This window comes from Podarcis cretensis, assembly GCF_951804945.1.
Source record: "Podarcis cretensis genome assembly, chromosome: 1".
Taxonomy (NCBI): Eukaryota; Metazoa; Chordata; class Lepidosauria; order Squamata; family Lacertidae; genus Podarcis; species Podarcis cretensis.
Window position 1 is genome coordinate 131072500 of NC_137170.1, and position 20253 is coordinate 131092752.

General features: G+C 46.2%; 1 protein-coding gene and 2 long non-coding RNA genes across 3 annotated transcripts in view; 2 read left to right on the plus strand and 1 right to left on the minus strand.

The window, feature by feature from the left end:
- Positions 1–3860, minus strand: part of LOC307220053 — a 260005-nt gene extending 256145 nt beyond the window's left edge. Inside the window, exon 1 of the long non-coding RNA XR_013840660.1 lies at positions 3583–3860. This is a non-coding gene — a long non-coding RNA (uncharacterized lncRNA). The remainder of the gene's footprint in view (positions 1–3582) is intronic.
- Positions 1–20253, plus strand: part of CYP20A1 (cytochrome P450 family 20 subfamily A member 1) — a 41906-nt gene that overhangs the window by 3484 nt on the left and 18169 nt on the right. The window contains exons 4-8 of the mRNA XM_079980584.1: positions 5178–5323; positions 7686–7853; positions 12109–12187; positions 16250–16365; positions 18640–18694. Of these exons, the coding sequence (XP_079836710.1) occupies positions 5178–5323; positions 7686–7853; positions 12109–12187; positions 16250–16365; positions 18640–18694 (564 nt within the window). The remainder of the gene's footprint in view (positions 1–5177; positions 5324–7685; positions 7854–12108; positions 12188–16249; positions 16366–18639; positions 18695–20253) is intronic.
- Positions 7–2254, plus strand: LOC307220703. Its single transcript, XR_013841054.1, has 3 exons — positions 7–1234; positions 1345–1757; positions 2119–2254. It is a non-coding gene; the product is annotated as an uncharacterized lncRNA (long non-coding RNA).

Sequence of the window (20253 nt, forward strand, 5' to 3'; positions counted from 1 at the left end):
GCTCTTCCTTGCTGGTGTTTACAAAAATATGAGTTGGGTTTGAACCATAGAAATGACCGCATTCATTGTGGGATAAGCTTTTGAGGTGGGACGCGGGTGGCGCTGTGGTCTAAACCACTGAGCCTTGGGCTTGCCGATCGGAAGGTCGGTGGTTCAAATCCCCGCGACGGGGTGAGCTCCCGTTGCTCGGTCCCAGCTCCTGCCAACCTAGCAGTTTTAAAGCACACCAGTGCAAGTAGATAAATAGGTACTGCTCCGGCGGGAAGGTAAACGGCATTTCCGTGCGCTGCTCTGGTTTTGCCAGAAGCGGCTTACTCATGCTGGCCACATGACCCGGAAAAACTGCGGACAAACGTCGGCTCCCTCAGCCAGTAAAGTGAGATGAGCGCCGCAACCCTGGAGTCGTCCGCGACTGGACTTAACTGTCAGGGGTCCTTTACCTTTACCTTTAAGCTTTTGAGAGTGGCGGCCTGTTTCACAGCGCAAGAGCTCAAAGCCGCCAGTGATCTCTGCGTGTGTGAGAGAGGGAGACGCTCAAAACTTTCTCCGGTCTTCCCTGCTGAAATTTGGTGAGGCAATGTTGCTGCTGCAGAGCAGAAGAGAGGCTGCAGTTTACTTGACTCTGACAACTATTTAAATTTCTCCTGATGCCTTTTGAAAAGCTCCTTGCCTTAGAGGAGCGTGGTATTTAACCAAGTCTCTGCTCACACCTTTTCCTTTCAGGTGCAAATGAAGGTTAGGGGGTTCCTAGGGCAAGTCTGCTTGCCAAAGAGATAGTTTGGAGGCGATTTTTTTATTTATTTACCCGTTCTTAGGCACGTGTTTAGTAACACTTAAAAATGGTTTCTGGACAGCTGGACACCTAACGCCTAACCAAAGCCGTCGACTTCATGGCCTTAAGGGATCTTTGGACGGTCATATGTATTACAGTGGTACCTCGGGTTAAGTACTTAATTCGTTCCGGAGGTCTGTTCTTAACCTGAAACTGTTCTTAACTTGAAGCACCACTTTAGCTAATGGGGCCTCCTGCTGCTGCTGCCGCGCCGCCGGAGCACGATTTCTGTTCTCATCCTGAAGCAAAGTTCTTAACCTGAAGCACTATTTCTGGGTTAGCAGAATGTGTAACCTGAAGCGTATGTAACCTGAAGCATATGTAACCCGAGGTACCACTGTACTGGGTTCACTTTTTTTAAAAAAAGTATTAAACTCCCTGTGTAGCATTTGGGGTACTTCTGTTCATGCCGCTACATGGATCCTTGGGCTTCTGCCTATTATTATTATTATTATTATTATTATTATTATTATTATTATTACTATGTCACTCTTCTGACTGGGTTGCCCCAGCCACGCTGGGTGGCTCTCAGCAAAATATTAAAAACACAGTAAAGCAGGGGTCAGCAACCTTTTTCAGCCGTGGGCCGATCCACCATCCCTCAGAGCATGTGGTGGGCCGCACTATATTTTTTTTGGGGGGAAATGAACCAATTCCTATGCCCCATAAATAACTCAGAGATGCATTTTAAATAAAAGCACACATGCTACTCATGTAAAAACACGCTGATTCCCGGACCATACGCAGGCTGGATTGAAAAGGCGAATGGGCCGCATCCGGCCCACGGGCCTTAGGTTGCCTACCCCTGCAGTAAAGCACCAGCCATTAAAAATCTTCCCTGAACAGGGCTGCCTTCAGATGTCTTGTAAAAGTCAAATAGTTGTTTATCTCCTTGACATCTGATGGGAGGGTGTTCTTTAAGAGAGTCTGTGTACTGGCCCAGTAAACGCTTCCGCTGCGCAACCAGCAACAGTTCTCTTTGCAGAGCATTGATTAAGTCCAGTGCAGAGATTCTTGTTGCAGTACAAGCTTCAGAGTCTCAGCAGCAAAGAAATAACGACACAGGGAAGCCTGTCTTTCCAAAGACAGGTTTATTGCAGAAAGCTAACAGAAACACCTCCGGAGCTTTCAGACATTTTTGCTTCACGCCCCCACGAGGCAGAGAAAACAAACACTCTTTATATAATGAGCAACTTAACAACTTAACGAGCTTGACTACTTAAAGTCACATGACATTGCTAACTTGCCAGCGTCTAAGGTTTCACACCCTAACATTCTTCAGGGAGGGCGCCACTACCAAGAAGGCCCCGTGCCCAGTTTCCTGTAGCTTCACGTCTCTGGCAGGGAGGGAACCACTAGAGGCATCAAAAGCAGGGCATCACAGACATCAAACAGAGGCTTCTGCGAATCCATAATATCCCGCTGAATTTGGCACAAGCCACCGTGAAGCTCATTGGATGACCTTGGACCAATGGACGCCTCTTCTGCCTAACCTACCTCATAGGATCGTTGTGAGGATTAAATTAGGAGCTGTGAAATCTAATGCAAGAAATTGAGTGCGGAAAGGCATGTGTTCGGGTTGGGGTGGCGTGGAGTTCAGTCCTTGCCCAGCCAGGACGCCCACCGAGAGGTGACCTTGGTGCTATTGTTGCCCCTCACAGGGGTATGAAAGGAACATAAGTTAGATGTGGATTGCATGGCACTATAACTGCCCTGAGACCTCTGACCTCTGGGTATAAATTCAATAAATACAGTGGTATCTCGGGTAACATACGCTTCAGGTTACAGCCTCCGCTAACCCAGAAATATTACCTCAGGTTAAGAACTTTGCTTCAGGATGAGAACAGAAGTTGTGCTCCGGTGGCGCAGCGGCAGCGGGAGGCCCCATTAGCTAAAGTGGTGCTTCAGGTTAAGAACAGTTTCAGGTTAAATACGGACCTCCGGAATGAATTAAGTTCTTAACCTGAGGTACCACTGTAGGTGAAACACAGGAAGGGAATCTTCCCCAGAATATGGTCATTTATGGACTATTTAGTGAAGTAGACCCTCCCCCCTGCTTTTCATAGTTAAAAATGAATGTAACAGCCACATGACTGAGAAATGTATATGTATAGGTTAAGAACAGTTTCAGGTTAAGTACAGACCTCCGGGACGAATTAAGTACTTAACCTGAGGTACCACTGTAATAATAATAACAACTATAATTAAAAATGGCTATGCAAGGGAGAATGGACATTTGAACACACAAGAATTACAAGCAATTTGTGACATAACACGAAACATTCCTCTTTGGACTCTCCAGTCTACTTTGTTTTGTTTTTGCTTTTATGCTTTTTCAGTCAAAAGTAATACAATTGGTTCAAACAGAAATTGTTTTAAGCTCCGTAAAAACAGCTTCCCGCATATTGCAAAGTGCATTTCTGACAAGCACCCCCAGGGTTACGGTGGTTGTTGTTATTTCTTAAATTAATTTCTTAAATTTGCATTCCGGCCTTCATCTGAAGACTGTGGGAAGGTTTGTGACCTAAAAACACAAGGTCAAAAACACAAGTCAAAAGAAAGAAGGGCATGAAATTATAATCTTGAAGTTATATTGGTTTAATTGTTTTGTATGTTTTCGTTTGTGTTTTGATTTTCTTGTGTTTCTTTTGCTTGTTTTGTTCTGTTTTTATTATGTGTTTGAAAAACGAATAAAAATTATTTTTTAAAAAATAAAAAAAATAAAAACACAAGGTGAAAACACAAAATACCTGACGACGACAGGGGGCCTGTTTCAAATTTGGAGAGAGTGCCGTGGGCACCGTTAACAAAATGGCTGCCATGGCATCTGTGTGGCCTAACGCCAAATGGCTGCCACATCTAAAAGGACGGAAAAAGATACCAGACCACAAAATGGCTGGGGCGTGCCTCTTTCCGCATGAATGGGGAGAAAAGGCACCTACATCAGACGCCATGTTTGCTTGCAAACAGAAGTTTTTTGCACTTTTCCTCTTCAGAACATGGCAGAGGGTGGGTGCCCAGTCTGGGCATCAGTAAAATGATCAGGACTGGGGGGTTCCGTGTCGGCAAGGCTGAGCCGGCGTGGACAGAACTCGAAAGGGAATCGCAAACAGACTCTTGTGCATTTAGGATTTGATTTTTGAAGAGATATTTATGGTGCGTTTCTTCTGGTGTTTCCCGCCACGGTCGTAATAATGCGGAGGTGCCTTTTACGTGCGGTAAAAACCCTGGAATATGGCAAGGAGGGGCCTCTGCGGAGAGTGCCAGCTGCGTTTTTGCTAATTGAATTGAACAGCAGATGGCTTGGAGTTTTTGGCAGTGCTGGGCAGGGGATATTGCCAGCCAGCAAGGTGGCTTGTATAATAAGTGGATTCTGCCGCAGCGCTCCTAACTGCCCTGCTGGCTTCTAATTTATCTCCCATGATTGAAAAAAACTCTTTCAAAGAGGACCACCTTGGTGGTCTTGTCAAAGTGTGTCTTGGAAACTAAAATGGAGGGGAGGGCTAGAATTGGTGCAGGAAACGTTTAAAAGGGACCCCTGACCATTAGGTCCAGTCGTGGCCGACTCTGGCGTTGCAGCGCTCATCTCGCTTTACTGGCCGAGGGGGCTGGCGTACAGCTTCCAGGTCATGTGGCCAGCATGACTAAGCCGCTTCTGGCGAACCAGAGCAGCACACGGAAATGCCATTTACCTTCCCGCCGGAGTGGTTCCTATTTATCTACTTGCACTTTGACGTGCTTTCGAACTGCTAGGTGGGCAGGAGCAGGGACTGAGTAACGGGAGCTCACCCCGTCGCGGGGATTCGAACTGCCGACCTTCTGATTGGCAAGTCCTAGGCTCTGTGGTTTAACCCACAGTGCCACCTGCGTCCCAGCAGGAAAGGTTAGTCATCCGTAAATCTATTCCAGGGGTAGCTAATGTTTTCCCATCAGCCCTAAACAGCATGGCCTTTGGCATGGGTGTAGCCTGCATTTTTGTTGGGGGCGGGCAGAACTTCAGTTAGCTATGTATTTTTATTGTTTTGTATTGATTTGGGGGGGGGGGGTGGCAGCTGCCCCTCCCTGCCCTCCCCTTGGCTACACCCATGGCCATTGGAGAGGGATGGTGGGAGTTGTAGTTTAGCAACAAATTAAGGGCACCACGTTGGCCACCTCGATGTGCTGTATGAGGAGCATTGGTAGATACCAACTCTGCCCTGGTATTTTTTTTGGCAAGGAAGCGAGAGAAGTAGAAACTGCTCCCCGTTAAATGTTTTGACAGGCCTACATGTCACAGAATATTGCTCTTTTGGGGGACATCGCAGGGATTTCTGTTGGATTTTGGGTTTTCTCTCCCTCTGCCTAGCGGATCCCTTTGAAACAATGCTGAAGTCCTTGTTGCGGTACCAGTCCGGCCTCGGCGGAGATGCTGGCGAGACCTGCTTGAGGAAGAAGCTCTATGAAAACGGAGTAACCAAGTGTCTACAGAGCAACTTCTCAGCCATTCAGAAGGTGAATCGCCTAGTCTTGGGGGCTCAGTGTGTTGTTTGGTAACAATGCGGGCAAGGCAAGTCCCTTTTGAGGCACCGGCAAGGTGGTGGACGTAATGAGATGCAAAGTTAATAGGGTTGTTGTTGCTGTTTAGTCGTTTAGTTGTGCCCGACTCTTCGTGACCCATGGACCAGAGCACGCCAGGCGCTCCTGTCTTCCACTGCCTCCCGCAGTTTGGTCAGACTCATGTTTGTGGCTTCGAGAACACTGTCCAACCATCTCGTCCTCTGTCGTCCCCTTCTCCTTGTGCCCTCCCAACATCAGGGTCTTTTCCAGGGTGTCTTCTCTTCTCATGAGGTGGCCAAAGTATTGGAGCCCCAGCTTCATGATCTGTCCTTCCAGTGAGCACTCAGGCCTGATTTCCTTAAGAATGGATAGGTTTGATCTTCTTGCAGTCCATGGGACTCTCAAGAGTCTCCTCCAGCACCATAATTCAAAAGCATCCATTCTTTGGCAATCAGCCTTCTTCCATACATCACTACTGGGAAAACCATAGCTTTGACTATACGGGCCTTTGTTGGCAAGGTGATGTCTCTGCTTTTCCTAATATTGATGTTGCTAAATCTTTCATCATTAGCATGCAGAAATCTGCTTGCTTCCTCCCCAGTTAAATCTTGCCCGTTTACTTCCATCTTACATTCTTTAAACTTTGCAAAGCATTGTCTTGGCCCAGAGTCCCATCTGTGCTCTGAGATGTGGAAGCTCCCAGGTGAGTTGGCATCCACATGGACTTCTTTCTTGGAGGGAGCAGCTTCATACTCTTGTCTTTGGGGACGTGCAGGCCTTTTTTAATGATGCGGGTGGCGCTGTGGGTTAAACCACAGAGCCTAGGACTTGCCGATCAGAAGGTTGGCAGTTCGAATCCCCGTGACGGGGTGAGCTCCCGTTGCTCAGTCCCAGCTCCTGCCAACCTAGCAGTTCGAAAGCATGTCAAAGTGCAAGTAGATAAATAGGTACCACTCTGGCGGGAAGGTAAATGGCGTTTCCGTGTGCTGCTCTGGTTCGCCAGAAGCGGCTTAGTCATGCTGGCCACATGACCCGGACGCTGTATGCCGGCTCCCTCGGTCAATAAAGTGAGATGAGCGCCACAACCCCAGAGTCGTCCGCAACTGGACCTAATGGTCAGGGGTCCCTTCACCTTTACCTTTATATGACGCAAACTACTAATAATTATAAATAGCAGAATGTAGGCACCCTATATATAGAAATGAGGAAACTAGTGATATTTTAGGGAGCAGGCTAGCAGACGGGGTCCATTACTTACATCATAGGAGCCTACACAACACAAAACACTGTTCTTGTTGTTTTTTTAGAGGAGAAAAACAAGAAAAAAAAATATTCTGAATGAAACAGTGGATGTATCATTTTTGTGGTTCATGCTGTGGCCACTGACATGTGATTTGATGGTGAATTTGGGGTGACCCAACGCAAAAATCCTGAGGATCCATGTGGATCCGTGCTCTGTAACCACGTTTTTGCACCATTGCGGCCCCACGCAACAGTAGGTGTGTGATTTTTTTGGTGTAGGCTGTAGCCATGGACATGCTATGTGATTTGATGGTGAATTTGGGGTGACCCAATGTAAAAATCCTGAGGATCCGTGGGCTTTTACCTCCCCCCTCCCAGACAGCCTCCGCTAGCATCCCTTATCTCCCTTCCGATCCCACCGATCAGCTGTTTCCTTTCAACACTCCCTTCCCTCTTGTTTGCCTTAGTGTCCTTTCCTTAGCTGGAGCAGTTTTTTGCTTCTCCTTTTCTTCTAATTTCTCTCCTTATTACTTTAGTCTTCCTGTTTCCCCCCTTTGCAAGTTTGATGTCTTTACCTCCCCCCTCCCAGGCAGCCTCCTTTATCTCTAGCGTCCCTTATCTCTCTCCCAGCAAACGACCAGCGGCTTTGTTTCAACACCCACTTCCCTCTTTCAAAAAAAAAAAAAAAAAGCATGATCTGCTTTTTGCCCCTGGGCAATTTGGCTCCAGGGACCACGCATCCACTCCATAAGACGCATAGACATTTCCCCTTACTTTTTAGGAAGAAAAAAGTGCGTCTTATGGAGCGAAAAATACAGTATATTGTGGCATTTTTGTATTGGATCAGATTGTTAGAAGGGGTGCGATCTTCGTTGTTTCTTCAGCTTGCAAACCGCCTTGCATATCGTAATATAGAAAGGCGGTCTAAAAAAATAAAAGCGAAATGAAATATCGATATCCGTCGGGACAAGACAAGTAACAAATGCTTCCTTTACCTTAGTTCGTTCTCAAAGTAACTTGGGGGGGGGGGGGGGAACAATGGGTTTGACACAAGATCTCTCTTCTTTTCTTCAAGCTGTCAGAAGAGCTTCTTGCAAAATGGCTATCCTTTCCCGAATGTCAACATGTGCCCCTCAGTCAGCACATGCTTGGCTTTTCGATGAAGGCCGTCACACAAGCCGCAATGGGCGGCAGGTTCGAGGATGACCAGGAAGTGATCCGGTTCCGTAAGAACCACGATGCGGTGAGCATCTGGAAGGGGAGAGAAAGAAATGTTATTTCTCAAGTTCTTGCTTCTGATTGTCTTGCAATCCCTGTGCTTTTTGATTCCCGGGCACATTTAGCCTAAAACAGTTTAGGTCAGAGTGGATAAAAATTGCTGATTAAAAATAAAATAAAAATCAGATTTAAAAAAATTCAAATCGGATTTTTAAAATAAAATGCTTTTGGAGGAAATTTTTTTCTAAAGATAGTTTTCTGTTTAAGTTACGTTATAGTCCAAAGGCTATTCATCAGGAAATAAGGATCTGTTTTAAGTTTTTCATATGTGCTAAAACTCAGTCTAAGTTCTTTTTTTTAAAAAAAAAACACACCACATCATTATAAGCTATAATGTTATTGTTTTGGTTAAATAGTTTAAATTGTTATTAAGGAAATGATTGCTTTTCTCCTTACAATTAAGGACTGCAGGAAAGTTGTCCAAATATAAGCAATTAACTTATTAAACCTCACAATAATTTCATAACTATGTATTTCTAATAGCATAACCAAATCAGTAATTTTTTACATAACTGTAAAAACTACTCTGAAACTTTATTATTCCAAAAATGAAACCTTCATCTGATTGTAAATATTAAGATGATACCAGCAAGAATGAGTCTTTCTGTAAAAAAAAAAAGATTTAATTCAAGTCCTACTGACTAGTGATTTAAATTGTGATTTAAATCAAATCCACCCTGGTTTAGGCACAATCTCTCTTGCAGACAGACCGTCTCTGGGAATTATTGGAGCCGGCATAGGCAAACTCGGCCCTCCAGATGTTTTGAGACTACAATTCCCATCATCCCTGACCACTGGTCCTGTTAGCTAGGGATGATGGGAGTTGTAGTCCCAAAACATCTGGAGGGCCGAGTTTGCCTATGCCTATAGTGGAGTGTTTGCTTGGGTTTCCCTTGACGGGACTTCAGTGGGTTTGGCTGGGAGATTCCCATAGCAATCAGTTTCGTAAATTCATTCCTCTGTTAGCAGACAGCTGAGAGAATGCCGTGTCGCTATCCAGAGCAGCTCTAACCATTGCTCTTTTCCGGGGAAGTCGTCGCTGGGGTGGAGTTGACTCCAACAAACCTGTGAGAGAGGCCAGGATTCTGGGGGTTCTGTATGGGGTGGGTTTTAACTGCCCTCTGGCAAGGGTGGCGGTAGGAACCCCAGCCCTCCTCTCTAGTCTGGGGCTGGGATGTGAGTGAATATTATCCCTGCAGTTGTGCCAGCCTTTAAGGGACTTACCAGAGATGTTAAAGACCTGTGGCCCTCCTGTGGGAATGTTTAGGGATGCGGGGCAGGATATATTGTCTAAGATATCCTTTACAAGTTCAACAAAATCGGCAGAGTTAACATTCCCCCCCTTTTTAAACATACGCGCAGCAGATAGCTTGCTCAGACTCGTTAGAGTCTCTGTAAATATTTCCTGGTATTTTCCCTGTTCAATCCCTCCTAAAATAGATTCTACACAGTCTTCTGTAAAGTATAAAACGTTTACTCACAAGTAATCATCTGTTCAGACGCGGGTGGCGCTGTGGGTTAAACCACAGAGCCTAGGACTTGCCGATCATTAGGTTGGCAGTTTGAATCCCCGCGACGGGGTGAGCTCCCGTTGCTCGGTCCCTGCTCCTGCCAACCTAGCAGGTCAAAAGCACGTCAAAGTGCAAGTAGATAAATAGGTACCGCTCTGGCGGGAAGGTAAATGGCGTTTCCGTGCTCTGCTCTGGTTCGCCAGAAGCGGCTTAGTCATGCTGGCCACATGACCCGGAAGCTTTACGCCGGCTCCCTCAGCCAATAAAGTGAGATGAGCGCCGCAACCCCAGAGTCGTCCACGGCTGGACCTTATGGTCGGGGGTCCCTTTACCTTTACCTTTATATGATACAAACTACTAATAATTATAAATAGCAGAATGTAGGCACCCTATATATAGAAATGAGGAAACCAGTGATATTTTAGGGAGCAGGCTAGCAGGCGGGGTCCATTATTTACATCATAGGAGCCTACACAACACAAAACACTGTTCTTGTTTTTTATCTTATATTTTGGAAATGTACATCCAGTTTTTTCCCCTTAAATTTTTTTGGGGGGGCTCCAAGAGAGTGGGGCCCTAAGCTATAGCTTATACGTAAATCCGGCACTGCTTCCACCAGCTGCAAGCTAGAGAATAAGGCTGTGGCGGACCTTTTCTTGGTCTTGCAAGGCTGTGTGACACCAAACCGAGCCCCAGCCTTTGCCTCCAACTCCAGAGGAAAGATGGCGACTGATGTTTTTGATGCCCATGGTGTCCAGAGCAGTAGGCTTGCGTGGAGAGGAGGGGCAGATTTCTGCCCACCGCCAACTTTGACGAAACGAAACTGTGAACCCCTCATGCAGACATTTGCCCATAGCCACTTGGCCAGCTTCCTAAGCGAGCATGGATTTGAAAATGAGTTTTTTTGCACCCTGACGTTCTCGTTGCCATGGATCTGATTATGCCTTTTCCTCATAAATAAATATAGTTTCACAGTGGTACCTTGGTTCTCAAACTTAATCCGTTACAAAAACCAAAACGTTCCAAAACCAAGGTGCGCTTTCCCACAGAAAGTAATGCTAAATGGATTAATCCGTTCCAGACTTTTAAAAACAACCCCTAAAACAGCAATTTAACATGAATTTTACTATCTAACGAGACCATTGATTCATAAAATGAAAGCAATGAACAGTGTACTGCAGTCACACAATCAATCAGGAGCTGAACTGGGTTCCACACAGTCACAAAAACAAAAAAAGAGACACAAAAACGCAAAATAAATAACAAAAACAGACAGACCTCAGTGTAACACTCAAAACAGAAGTGTGGCACTCAAATCGGAAGCGTAGCACTCAAAACGGAGCACATTCGGCTTCTGAAAAAGATTTGCACACCGGAACACTTACTTCCGGATTTGCAGTGTTTGGGTTCCAAGTTGTTTGAGTCCCAAGGTGTTTGAGAACCAAGGAACCACCGCCGTTGTATGGTAATTTCTGTTGCTGTGAGGCCAAGTCCTGTATTGCTGAGTTTTGTAGCCGATCATTTGTTGGAAGGATCATCCTGGCTCTGTTTCAGCAGCACTCTTTTGGAGCATTCAGTGTTATTTATCCCGAGGGATTAATCTGCCCACTTTCTATTAATGGAGCCTTACCTTCAGCTGTGCCAGTAACTGCTGCGTAAGCCTTCCTCCTTGAAAATACCGCTCTAATGCAGTAGTCGTTAATCTACACCTAAGGCATGTTGGCTTGGATCCTAAGGTCAGTTGACTTAAGGAAGTTCATGGAAAAAAGTTTCCCACCCAAAGAAGAAGAAGAAGAGTTTGGTTTTGATATCCCGCTTTATCACTACCCGAAGGAGTCTCAAAGTGGCTAACAATCTCCTTTTCCCTTCCTCCCCCACAACAAACACTCTGTGAGGTGAGTGAGACTGAGAGACTTCAAAGAAGTGTGTCTTGCCCAAGGTCACCCAGCAGCTGCATGTGGAGGAGCAGGGAAGAGAACCTGGTTGCCTAGATTACGAGTCTACCTCTCTTAACCACTACACCACACTGGAGAAGCGGAGACATGAACCCAGTTCTCCAGATTACGAGTCTACCGCTCTTAACCACTACACCACACTGGAGAAGCGGAGACGCGAACCTGGTTGCCCAGATTACGAGTCTACCGCTCTTAACCACTACACCACACTGGCTCTTTTTTTGCAGGTAACCCACAGTTACCTGCAAAAAAGGCACCCCCCACCCCAGAAACCATAGCTAAAGGAAATGATGAGCTCTTGCTGAACCATGTGGTTGGAGAGAAGATGGAAACCTTTTATTCAGTGAAATTCCTTACGTTTTGTTTTAGGATTCGGGCCAATGAGAGCCAGTCTCTTATTACAATTACAGTGATACCTCGGGTTACAGACGCTTCTGGTTACAGACGCTTCAGGTTACAGACTCTGCTAACCCAGAAATAGTACCTCGGATTAAGAACTTTGCTTCAGGATGAGAACAGAAATCATGCTCTGGCGGCACGGCGGCAGCTGGAGGCCCCATTAGTTAAAGTGGTGCTTCAGGTTAAGAACAGTTTTAGGTTAAGAACGGACCTCCGGAACGAATTAAGTTCTTAACCAGAGGTACCACTGTATAGAACTAAGGCCCTAATTTTTATTTTTCCGGGGAGACTGATTTAAGACAAGATGCTTAATAAGACTTGGAAAGATAATGCGATTCATCTGCACTTGTTTCAGATCTGGTCAGAAATTGGAAAGGGTTTCTTGGATGGATCCCTTGACAAAAGCACGACTCGGAAAAAGCTGTATGAAGACGGTGAGTTTATTCTTGGGGTCCGTATTTTAGCCCTGCCAGGTGTGGATGCGACCTTCGCATCCAGGCTGCAAAATCCATTTTCTTTTGGTGTGTGTGGATGAATTTGGTATGCTTGCCTATTTCTTCTTTTTTTAAAAAAAAATTTTTTTAATTGATTTTAACATATAAATTCTAAAATGTACAGTGGTGCCTCGCAAGACGAAAAGAATCCGTTCCGCGAGTCTCTTCGTCTTGCGGTTTTTTCGTCTTGCGAAGCAAGCCCATTAGCGGCTTAGCGGATTAGCGCTATTAGCGGCTTAGGGTCTTAGCGGATCAGCTGATAAGCAGCTTAGCGGATCAGCTGTTAAGCGGCTTAGCGGATCAGCTGCTAAGCAGCTTAGCTGATCAGCTGATCAGCGGCTTAGCTGTTAAGCGGCTTAGCTGATCAGCTGATAAGCGGCTTAGCGGCTTAGAAAAAGGGTGGGGAAAGGGGGGGGGGGACCGCAGGAACTCGCAAGACATTTTCGTCTTGCGAAGCAAGCCCATAGGAAATTCGTTTTGCGAAGCACCTCCAAAACGGAAAACCCTTTCGTCTAGCGGGTTTTCTGTCTTGCGAGGCATTCGTCTTGCGGGGCACCACTGTACCACAAAACCTATCACTTATACAATCTTTTTAGACTTCCATCAGCACCTCTGATGATCCACCGTTTTAACCACTTCTTATGCATTTCTTAACTTCATATTGCCTTTACATCTCTTAACAAGTCATCCTTCCCCTTCTCCATTTTTGCTATACTTCCAATAATACACCTCACAAAACTTCTTGCAAACCTACAAACGTCGTCTGATCTTCACAAGTACTTTTCAAATAGTCCGTAAATTTGCTCCAGTCTTCTGTGAATTTCTGGTCCCGCCGGTTTCGAATCCTTCCTGTTAGTTTATCTAGTTCTGCATGGTCCATTAACATCATTCTCCAGTCTTCAATCGTCGAGGTATGCTTGTCTATTTCGCAGGATTTGCCCAGAATGTCTTCAAATCAATAGGCCTTCAAATCAGAATGTCTTCAGACCATTGCCCTGGATTTGGTTCTCTTTTAACTGTTTTCACAAGAAGAAAAAAAAACCTCATCCCTGCCACTGCAGAGAGAGGCTTAGAAATGTGAGGTTAAGGGTAGTTTGGTTTTAAGCAGAACTTCCAGGAGCCCTGGAGGTATTGCTCCAGCAATCTACAGCCTCTGGCAAATTGAATAAGGCAGGACGTAAATTTTCAAATACTTTGTGCTGTCCTTTGCAGGCAGCATGTTGTCCAATGCAGCTACAGTGGTGCCCCGCAAGACGAACGCCTCGCAAGACGGAAAACCCGCTAGACGAAAGGGTTTTCCGTTTTGGAGGCGCTTCGCAAAACGAATTTCCCTATGGGCTTGCTTCGCAAGACGAAAATGTCTTGCGAGTTCCTGCGGGGTTTTTCCCCTTTCCCCCCCCTTTTCCTAAGCCCTAAGCCGCTTATCAGCTGATCGCTAAAAGCCGCTAAACCGCTAATAGCGCTAATCCGCTAAGCTGTCAATGGGCTTGCTTCGCAAGACGAAAAAACCGCTATACGAAGAGCCTCACGGAACGGATTAATTTCGTCTTGCGAGGCACTACTGTATTACATCAGATCGTCTGTCTTACCGAGGTGAACTACACGCAGCTAAGAACATGTGGTTCTTGAACCAGTCCGATATCCGAGAATCCCTTTCTTCATTCATCTTCCCACTCCCCAAATCGGTGTGCCCATTAAGCGGATTTCACATAGCCAAAGGCCTTTACACTTTAAAATAAACTGGGCACATTTCGTGCAATACGTTTCGTGTTTGTAGGCAGGGGAGAAACTCTGGTTATTGGTTTAGTCCGAGAGCAGCTAACTGGTGACCCACAATACAGTCATATCTTGGTTCTCGAATGCCTTGGTACTCCCATGCTTTGGCTCCCAAACGCTGAAAACCCGGAAGTGTTCTGGTTTTCGAACGTTTTTCGGAAGCTGGATGTCCGACGTGGCTTTAGCTTGAGTGCAGGAAGCTCCTGCAGTGAGTCGGAAGCCGCGCCTTGGTTTTCGAAAATTTCGGAAGTCGAACGGACTTCCGGAACAGATTACCGCATTTTTCGCTCTATAAGACGCACCAGACCACAAGAGGCACCTAGTTTTTGGAGGAGGAAAACAAGGAAAAAAATATTCTGAATCTCAGAAGCCAGAACAGCAAGAGGGATCGCTGTGCAGTGACAGCAGAAATCCCTCTTGCTGTTCTGGCTTCTGGGATAGCTGCGCAGCCTGCATTCGCTCCATAAGACGCACACACATTTCCCCTTACTTTTTAGGAGGGAAAAAGTGAGTCTTATAGAGCAAAAAATACGGTATGTTTGAGAACCAAGGTACGACTGACTGTATGTTGTTGAACCCCCAACTTCTATAAACCCCGGATAGCATGGCCTGCCATCAGGGATGATGGGAGCGTTAGTTTAGCACCAGGATCCCTGGTAGCTATTATTATTATTATTCTCTCTCTCTCTCTCTCTCTCTCTCTCTCTCTCTCTCTCACACACACACACACACACACAGACACACACACACACACACATTTTTCAAAAGGGCACAATAAGCAATAAACCACGTCTGCCTTTACGTGCTGAGAAAGTGATGCTTAGATCTCTTGACAATGCGCTCTGCAGCCCTCCCGAAAGGGTAGCTGCATGCGAAGGGATGTGCTTAGCTCAGATTCCACCTCTTCAGAGTCCAAGATGGATGGTGGCTAAAAATACCGTACTTTGTAACTCTAGGAATGTTGTGGCTCAGTATTCAGCTGCCTTGTATGGGAGCAAGCGTAGAAAAACAATTACAGATTTATTCATTATTTGCTTGGGGGTGTAAGAAATTCTTCTTTCCCTCCTTCAGTTTGTCCATGCTATATATTTAATAAATTGCATTTTCAAAAAAACAGGGAGCATATTTAACCACTCCCCCCCGTCCCAGATGTCTATTTGGAAGTAGGTCTGATGGCGCTGTGGGTTAAACCACAGAGCCTAGGACTTGCCAATCAGAAGGTCGGTGGTTCGAATCCCTGCGACGGGGTGAGCTCCCGTTGCTCGGTCCCTGCTCCTGCCCACCTAGCAGTTCAAAAGCAAGTCAAAGTGCAAGTAGATAAATAGGTACTGCTCTGGCAGGAAGGTAAACGGCATTTCCGTGCGCTGCTCTGGTTCACCAGAAGCGGCTTAGTCTTGCTGGCCACATGACCCGGAAGCTGTACGCCGGCTCCCTCGGCCAGTAAAGCAAGATGAGCGCCGCAACCCCAGTCGGCCATGACTGGACCTAATGGTCAGGGGTCCCTTTCCCTTTCCCTTTAAGCTGAGACTTTTGTTCTGCAAAGAAGAAGAAGAAGAAGAGTTTGGATTTCATATCCTGCTTTATCACTACCCGAAGGAGTCTCAAAGCGGCTAACATTCTCCTTTCCCTTCCTCCCCCACAACAAACACTCTGTGAGGTGAGTGGGGCTGAGAGACTTCAAAGAAGTGTGACTGGCCCAAGGTCACCCAGCAGCTGCATGTGGAGGAGCGGAGACGCGAACCCAGTTCCCCAGATTACGGGTCTATTGCTTTTAACCACTACACCACCCTGGCTCATTTTCCACCCTCCATATACATGCATATGGCTCTATAGGCTCCCCTTTGAGAAGATGCACCCACTTAATGATGTTTTGGTTTGGAGGCAGTTGGTGCCGTTCCACAGTGCAGAGGGCTTTGGAGAAAGAGATCTGCAGAGCTGCTTTCAAGCCGCTGATTTAATCTACAGCGGCTGCGGGAACTGTTGGTCCTTAGGATGCTCCTGAGCTCCAAGTCCCATCAGCACCAGGGAATAGCCAGGAATGATGGGAGTTGTCCTTCTTCAACATCTGGAGGTCCAAAGGTTCCACACGCCTGATCTGTAATTCATGAAGCAGCCCTCACGAGGGAGCGGTCTGCAAGCCGCCTTTCAGGGTGTGTCAAGGTAGACCCTGAGACAATGTCCTCTGCTGGCTAATGAAAGAACCGTTTTGTTTTTCTGTGCCCGAAGCTCTGGTGGATATGGAGTTGGTCTTGAAGAAAGTCATAAAAGAGCGACAGGGGAAGAATCTCAGCCGAGACATCTTCATAGACTCTTTACTGCAGGGGAAGCTGAGCGACAAGCAGGTATCTACATCTGTGCTGTAATTAACCATTAATGGAAGTCCCGCTAGACCCGCTGGTAATTGCATTCTGCTGGGCTTGATTAATTTAATTGCCTGCATTGTTTCTCCCGATTTTAATCTTCATCCGAGAGAGGAAGAGAGAGGGGTGGGGGTGGGTTTTCTCCTTTTGCAACCTTGAAGCTTTAAATACCGTATTTTTCGCTCTATAAGACGCACTTTTCCCCCTCCAGAAATTAAGGGGAAATGTGTGTTCATCCTATGGAGTGAATGCAGGATCCTTGGCTTCAGCGATAGCAACACGAAGGCTCCGAAGCGCAGAGGGAGCGCTCCCTCCGCGCTCCGGAGGCTTCACGTTGCTTTCGCTGAAGCCTGGAGTGCGAGAGGCGTCGGTGCGCACCGACCCCTCTCGCTCTCCAGGCTTCAGTCTTGCTCTCCCGGCTTCAGCAAAAGGAACCTGAAGCCTCCAGAACGCAGCGGGAACTCGCGCTGCGCTCGGAAGACTTCAGGGATAGCCGTGCGCAGCCCCTCCAGCAGGGAGAGGCTGCATGCGGCTATGGCTTCTTATTTCCCCCCCAGCCCCAAAGAGCAGCGTACAGGCTGCGCGCAGCCTCTCCCTGCCGGAGGGGTTGCGCGCGGCTATGGCACAAGCCAAGACAGCGAGTGGGATGGTGCGTCCTATGGAGCGAAAAATACGGTATATAGATTTCTATTTGATTGCTCTCTTTGCTTTCGTCCCGAGAGAAGCGTTTGAAGCAGCTATTTCTGCTTAACATGGCTCCATGCAGCACTGACCTTTGTGGAGGAGCGGCTAGCCTGCGGTTTGCAAGGCATGCTGGTCCAAGTCTTTCAGGTTCCATGTTTGAACCTCAGGTCGCCATTTTGGAGTCCTTGAGCAGCCGGCATTTAAAGGCCGCTGCTATGACTCATCTTCCTGAATGAGTCAGAAGCAACTTCTGTTCCAAGCGTGACTTCCTCCTGGAGGGAACCGCCAACTCAAGTTGAGTGAGCATGTTCCTTGGCAAGGTCATTTCTCGTCCAAAGGGAGACCCTTTGGGCAAGCAGTCTGGGACCTTTAATAAGGCACAGCATTCATGACACCAACTTGAGGGGAAAGGGACAGGGTTGGGGCCCCCTTGCCAGTTTGAAAAGCTACTCATGTCTGGAGCAAAAGAGAGGGTGACCCTGTGACTCAAATGTACGACACTCGCTCCACAGAGCAGCTCATTAGCCATTTGACCACCACACCAGTTGAGCACCATTGCTGGTACAGTGGTACCTTGGCTCTCAAACTTAATCCATTCCAGAAGTCCGTTCCAAAACCAAGGCGCGCTTTCCCAAAGAAGGTAATGCAAAATGGATTAATCCGTTCCAGACTTTTAAAAACAGCCCCTAAAACAGCAATTTAACATGAATTTAACAGCGATTTAACATGAATTTTACTATCTAACAAAATAATTGATCCATAAAAATGAAAGCAATAATCAATGTACTGTACTATAAAATAAATAAGACTGTATTGTAGATGATAAAAATTAATTTTTTTCCCTTACCTGCAGTGATGATAGTCATTGTTTGGATGGGGGGCTTTTATCCATTTCCGCGGTCACACAATCAATCAGTCAGTAGCTGAACTGGGTTCCACACAGTCACAAAAACAAATTAACCGGAAAAGCCTCAAAAACACAAAATAAATAGCAAAAACAAAAGCGCCAACCTTAATCAGTTCCGGAAGTCCATTTGACTTCCAAAATGTTCAAAAACCAAGGCGCAGTTTCTGATTAGTGCAGGTGCCCCGGAAACAATAGCAGACAGCCGCATTGGACGTTCAGCTTCTGAAAAACGTTCAAAAACCAGAACACTTACTTCTAGGTTTTCAGCGTTTGAGAACCAGGGTACCACTGTACACCCTATTGAACACAGTGGTGGACAAATATGAGGGCTCTTTGTGTGTCTGTGTAGGTTTTTGAATGTTTGCGTGACGTTGCACATTTTTTCTACTCAGAACATGTGTAAAGGGGCTATGGAAGATAAGTCATTCCTTCTGTTTTTCCTACTATATCTGTAATTAGCAAGTATAGAATTAATTCCAGGTCCTAATATTGTTATTTTTTTACATATTCTAAACAAACTTCTTATTTAGACTATTAATGACTAGAGCAATTACTCAGATCCTGCTATTTTATTATTTGTCCCCTCAGCCAAGATTTTGGATGGGATAGTGACAATTTTTACCATGTACTGATTCGGTCTCCCTGAACCAGACTTTGTTTCCTAGATTTTGGAAGACACAATGATATTCTCGCTGGCAGGGTCCATAATCACAGCTAAGTGTAAGTACACAAAACGGAACCTAAAGCTTTGTGCAACTGACGGGCGTAGGCCTGTGCCTGTGAAAACTCAAGACACAATAGATTTTAGTCTTCAAGGTCCTAGGCCAATGGAAATATAGAAAGTTGCCCATAGGACCAAGCCTAGTCATAGGTGAGCAACGGCAAAGTGTGTATTATGTTGGGACTCTGAAGTGAGACTTACGTAGCAGAGGTTGCGCCTAGTTCCATTCTCCACACAGAGGCAGCTTGAAGTCCAAAATAGTTTACTGGGGCAGAAGATAAGGCTTCAGTAAAACAGTTCCAGACATTGATATAGGCATACAGTTTGTCGGCTTTGCAGATACAGATATATACAAATATTTCTTTTGATGCAGCAATTCAAGACTTAACACAGACTCCGACTCCCAGACAAACCCACTGATTGACCAATGAACTGACATGCCTTAATCAACTGGCTTGGCTGACCCTACACCTGTGGGCTTATCCTATACATGGGGTGATTTGTGCCCAAGAAGGAAATTAAACCCTTCCTCCATGTCCAGTTGTTGCAACATACTATGGTTGGTGAATTAGGACTAGGAAGTCTTGGGTTCAAATCACTGCTCAGCCATGAAGCTTAATATTGCCAACTGCCCTGTGATCCTTGCATGAAGGATGGTACAGAAATTTAATTAATTAAAATGGATGACCTTGGGTCATTGCCTTTCCAGGCTAACCTACCTTGTAGAGTAGTCCCAAAGATAAAATGGGAAATTCCCACATACTGAGCCCTGATGAAGGACAGAATATTATTTTGATTATTATATCAGAATCAGAATTGATGCTTTTGAATTATGGTGCTGGAGGAGACTCTTGAGGGTCCCATGGACTGCAAGAAGATCAAATCCATCCATTCTTAAGGAAATCAGCCCTGAGTGCTCACTGGAAGGACAGATCCTGAAGCTGAGACTCCAATACTTTGGCCACCTCATGAGAAGAGAAGACTCCCTGGGAAAGACCCTGATGTTGGGAAAGATGGAGGGCACAAGGAGAAGGGGACGGCAGAGGACGAGATGGGTGGACAGTGTTCGCGAAGTTACCAGCATGAGTTTGACCAAACTGTGGGAGGCAGTGGAAGACAGGAGTGCCTGGCGTGCTCTGGTCCATGGGGTCATGAAGAGTCGGACTAAACAACAACAATCAGAATCAGGTTTCACTTGATTGGGGTGGCTTGAGTAGGGGTGAGATTGGTCCCCATCCATCACATGAAGCCATTTTCTCCAAACCACAGCCAACTGCCCCATACCCGATGCCGTACATGCCATTGGGCATGGCGCAGGTAGAGACATGACTGCAGATGCATGATCATGAGCCTTAAAAGTACGCTTTCTGTTGCGTGCCGGCGAGAGAGGCTTGCTGTCACAGCCTGTCAGCAGATCAGTGGTAAGAGCAAGCCAGCTGGGATAATGGAGCTCTCGGTAGTGCTGAAGGAATGGGTTTCCCAAATCTAAAGCCTGGCTGTGCAGTCAATCTTAAACAGGCCCCAAAATCCCCATTTTTCCTTCTCCAAGGGTCCATTA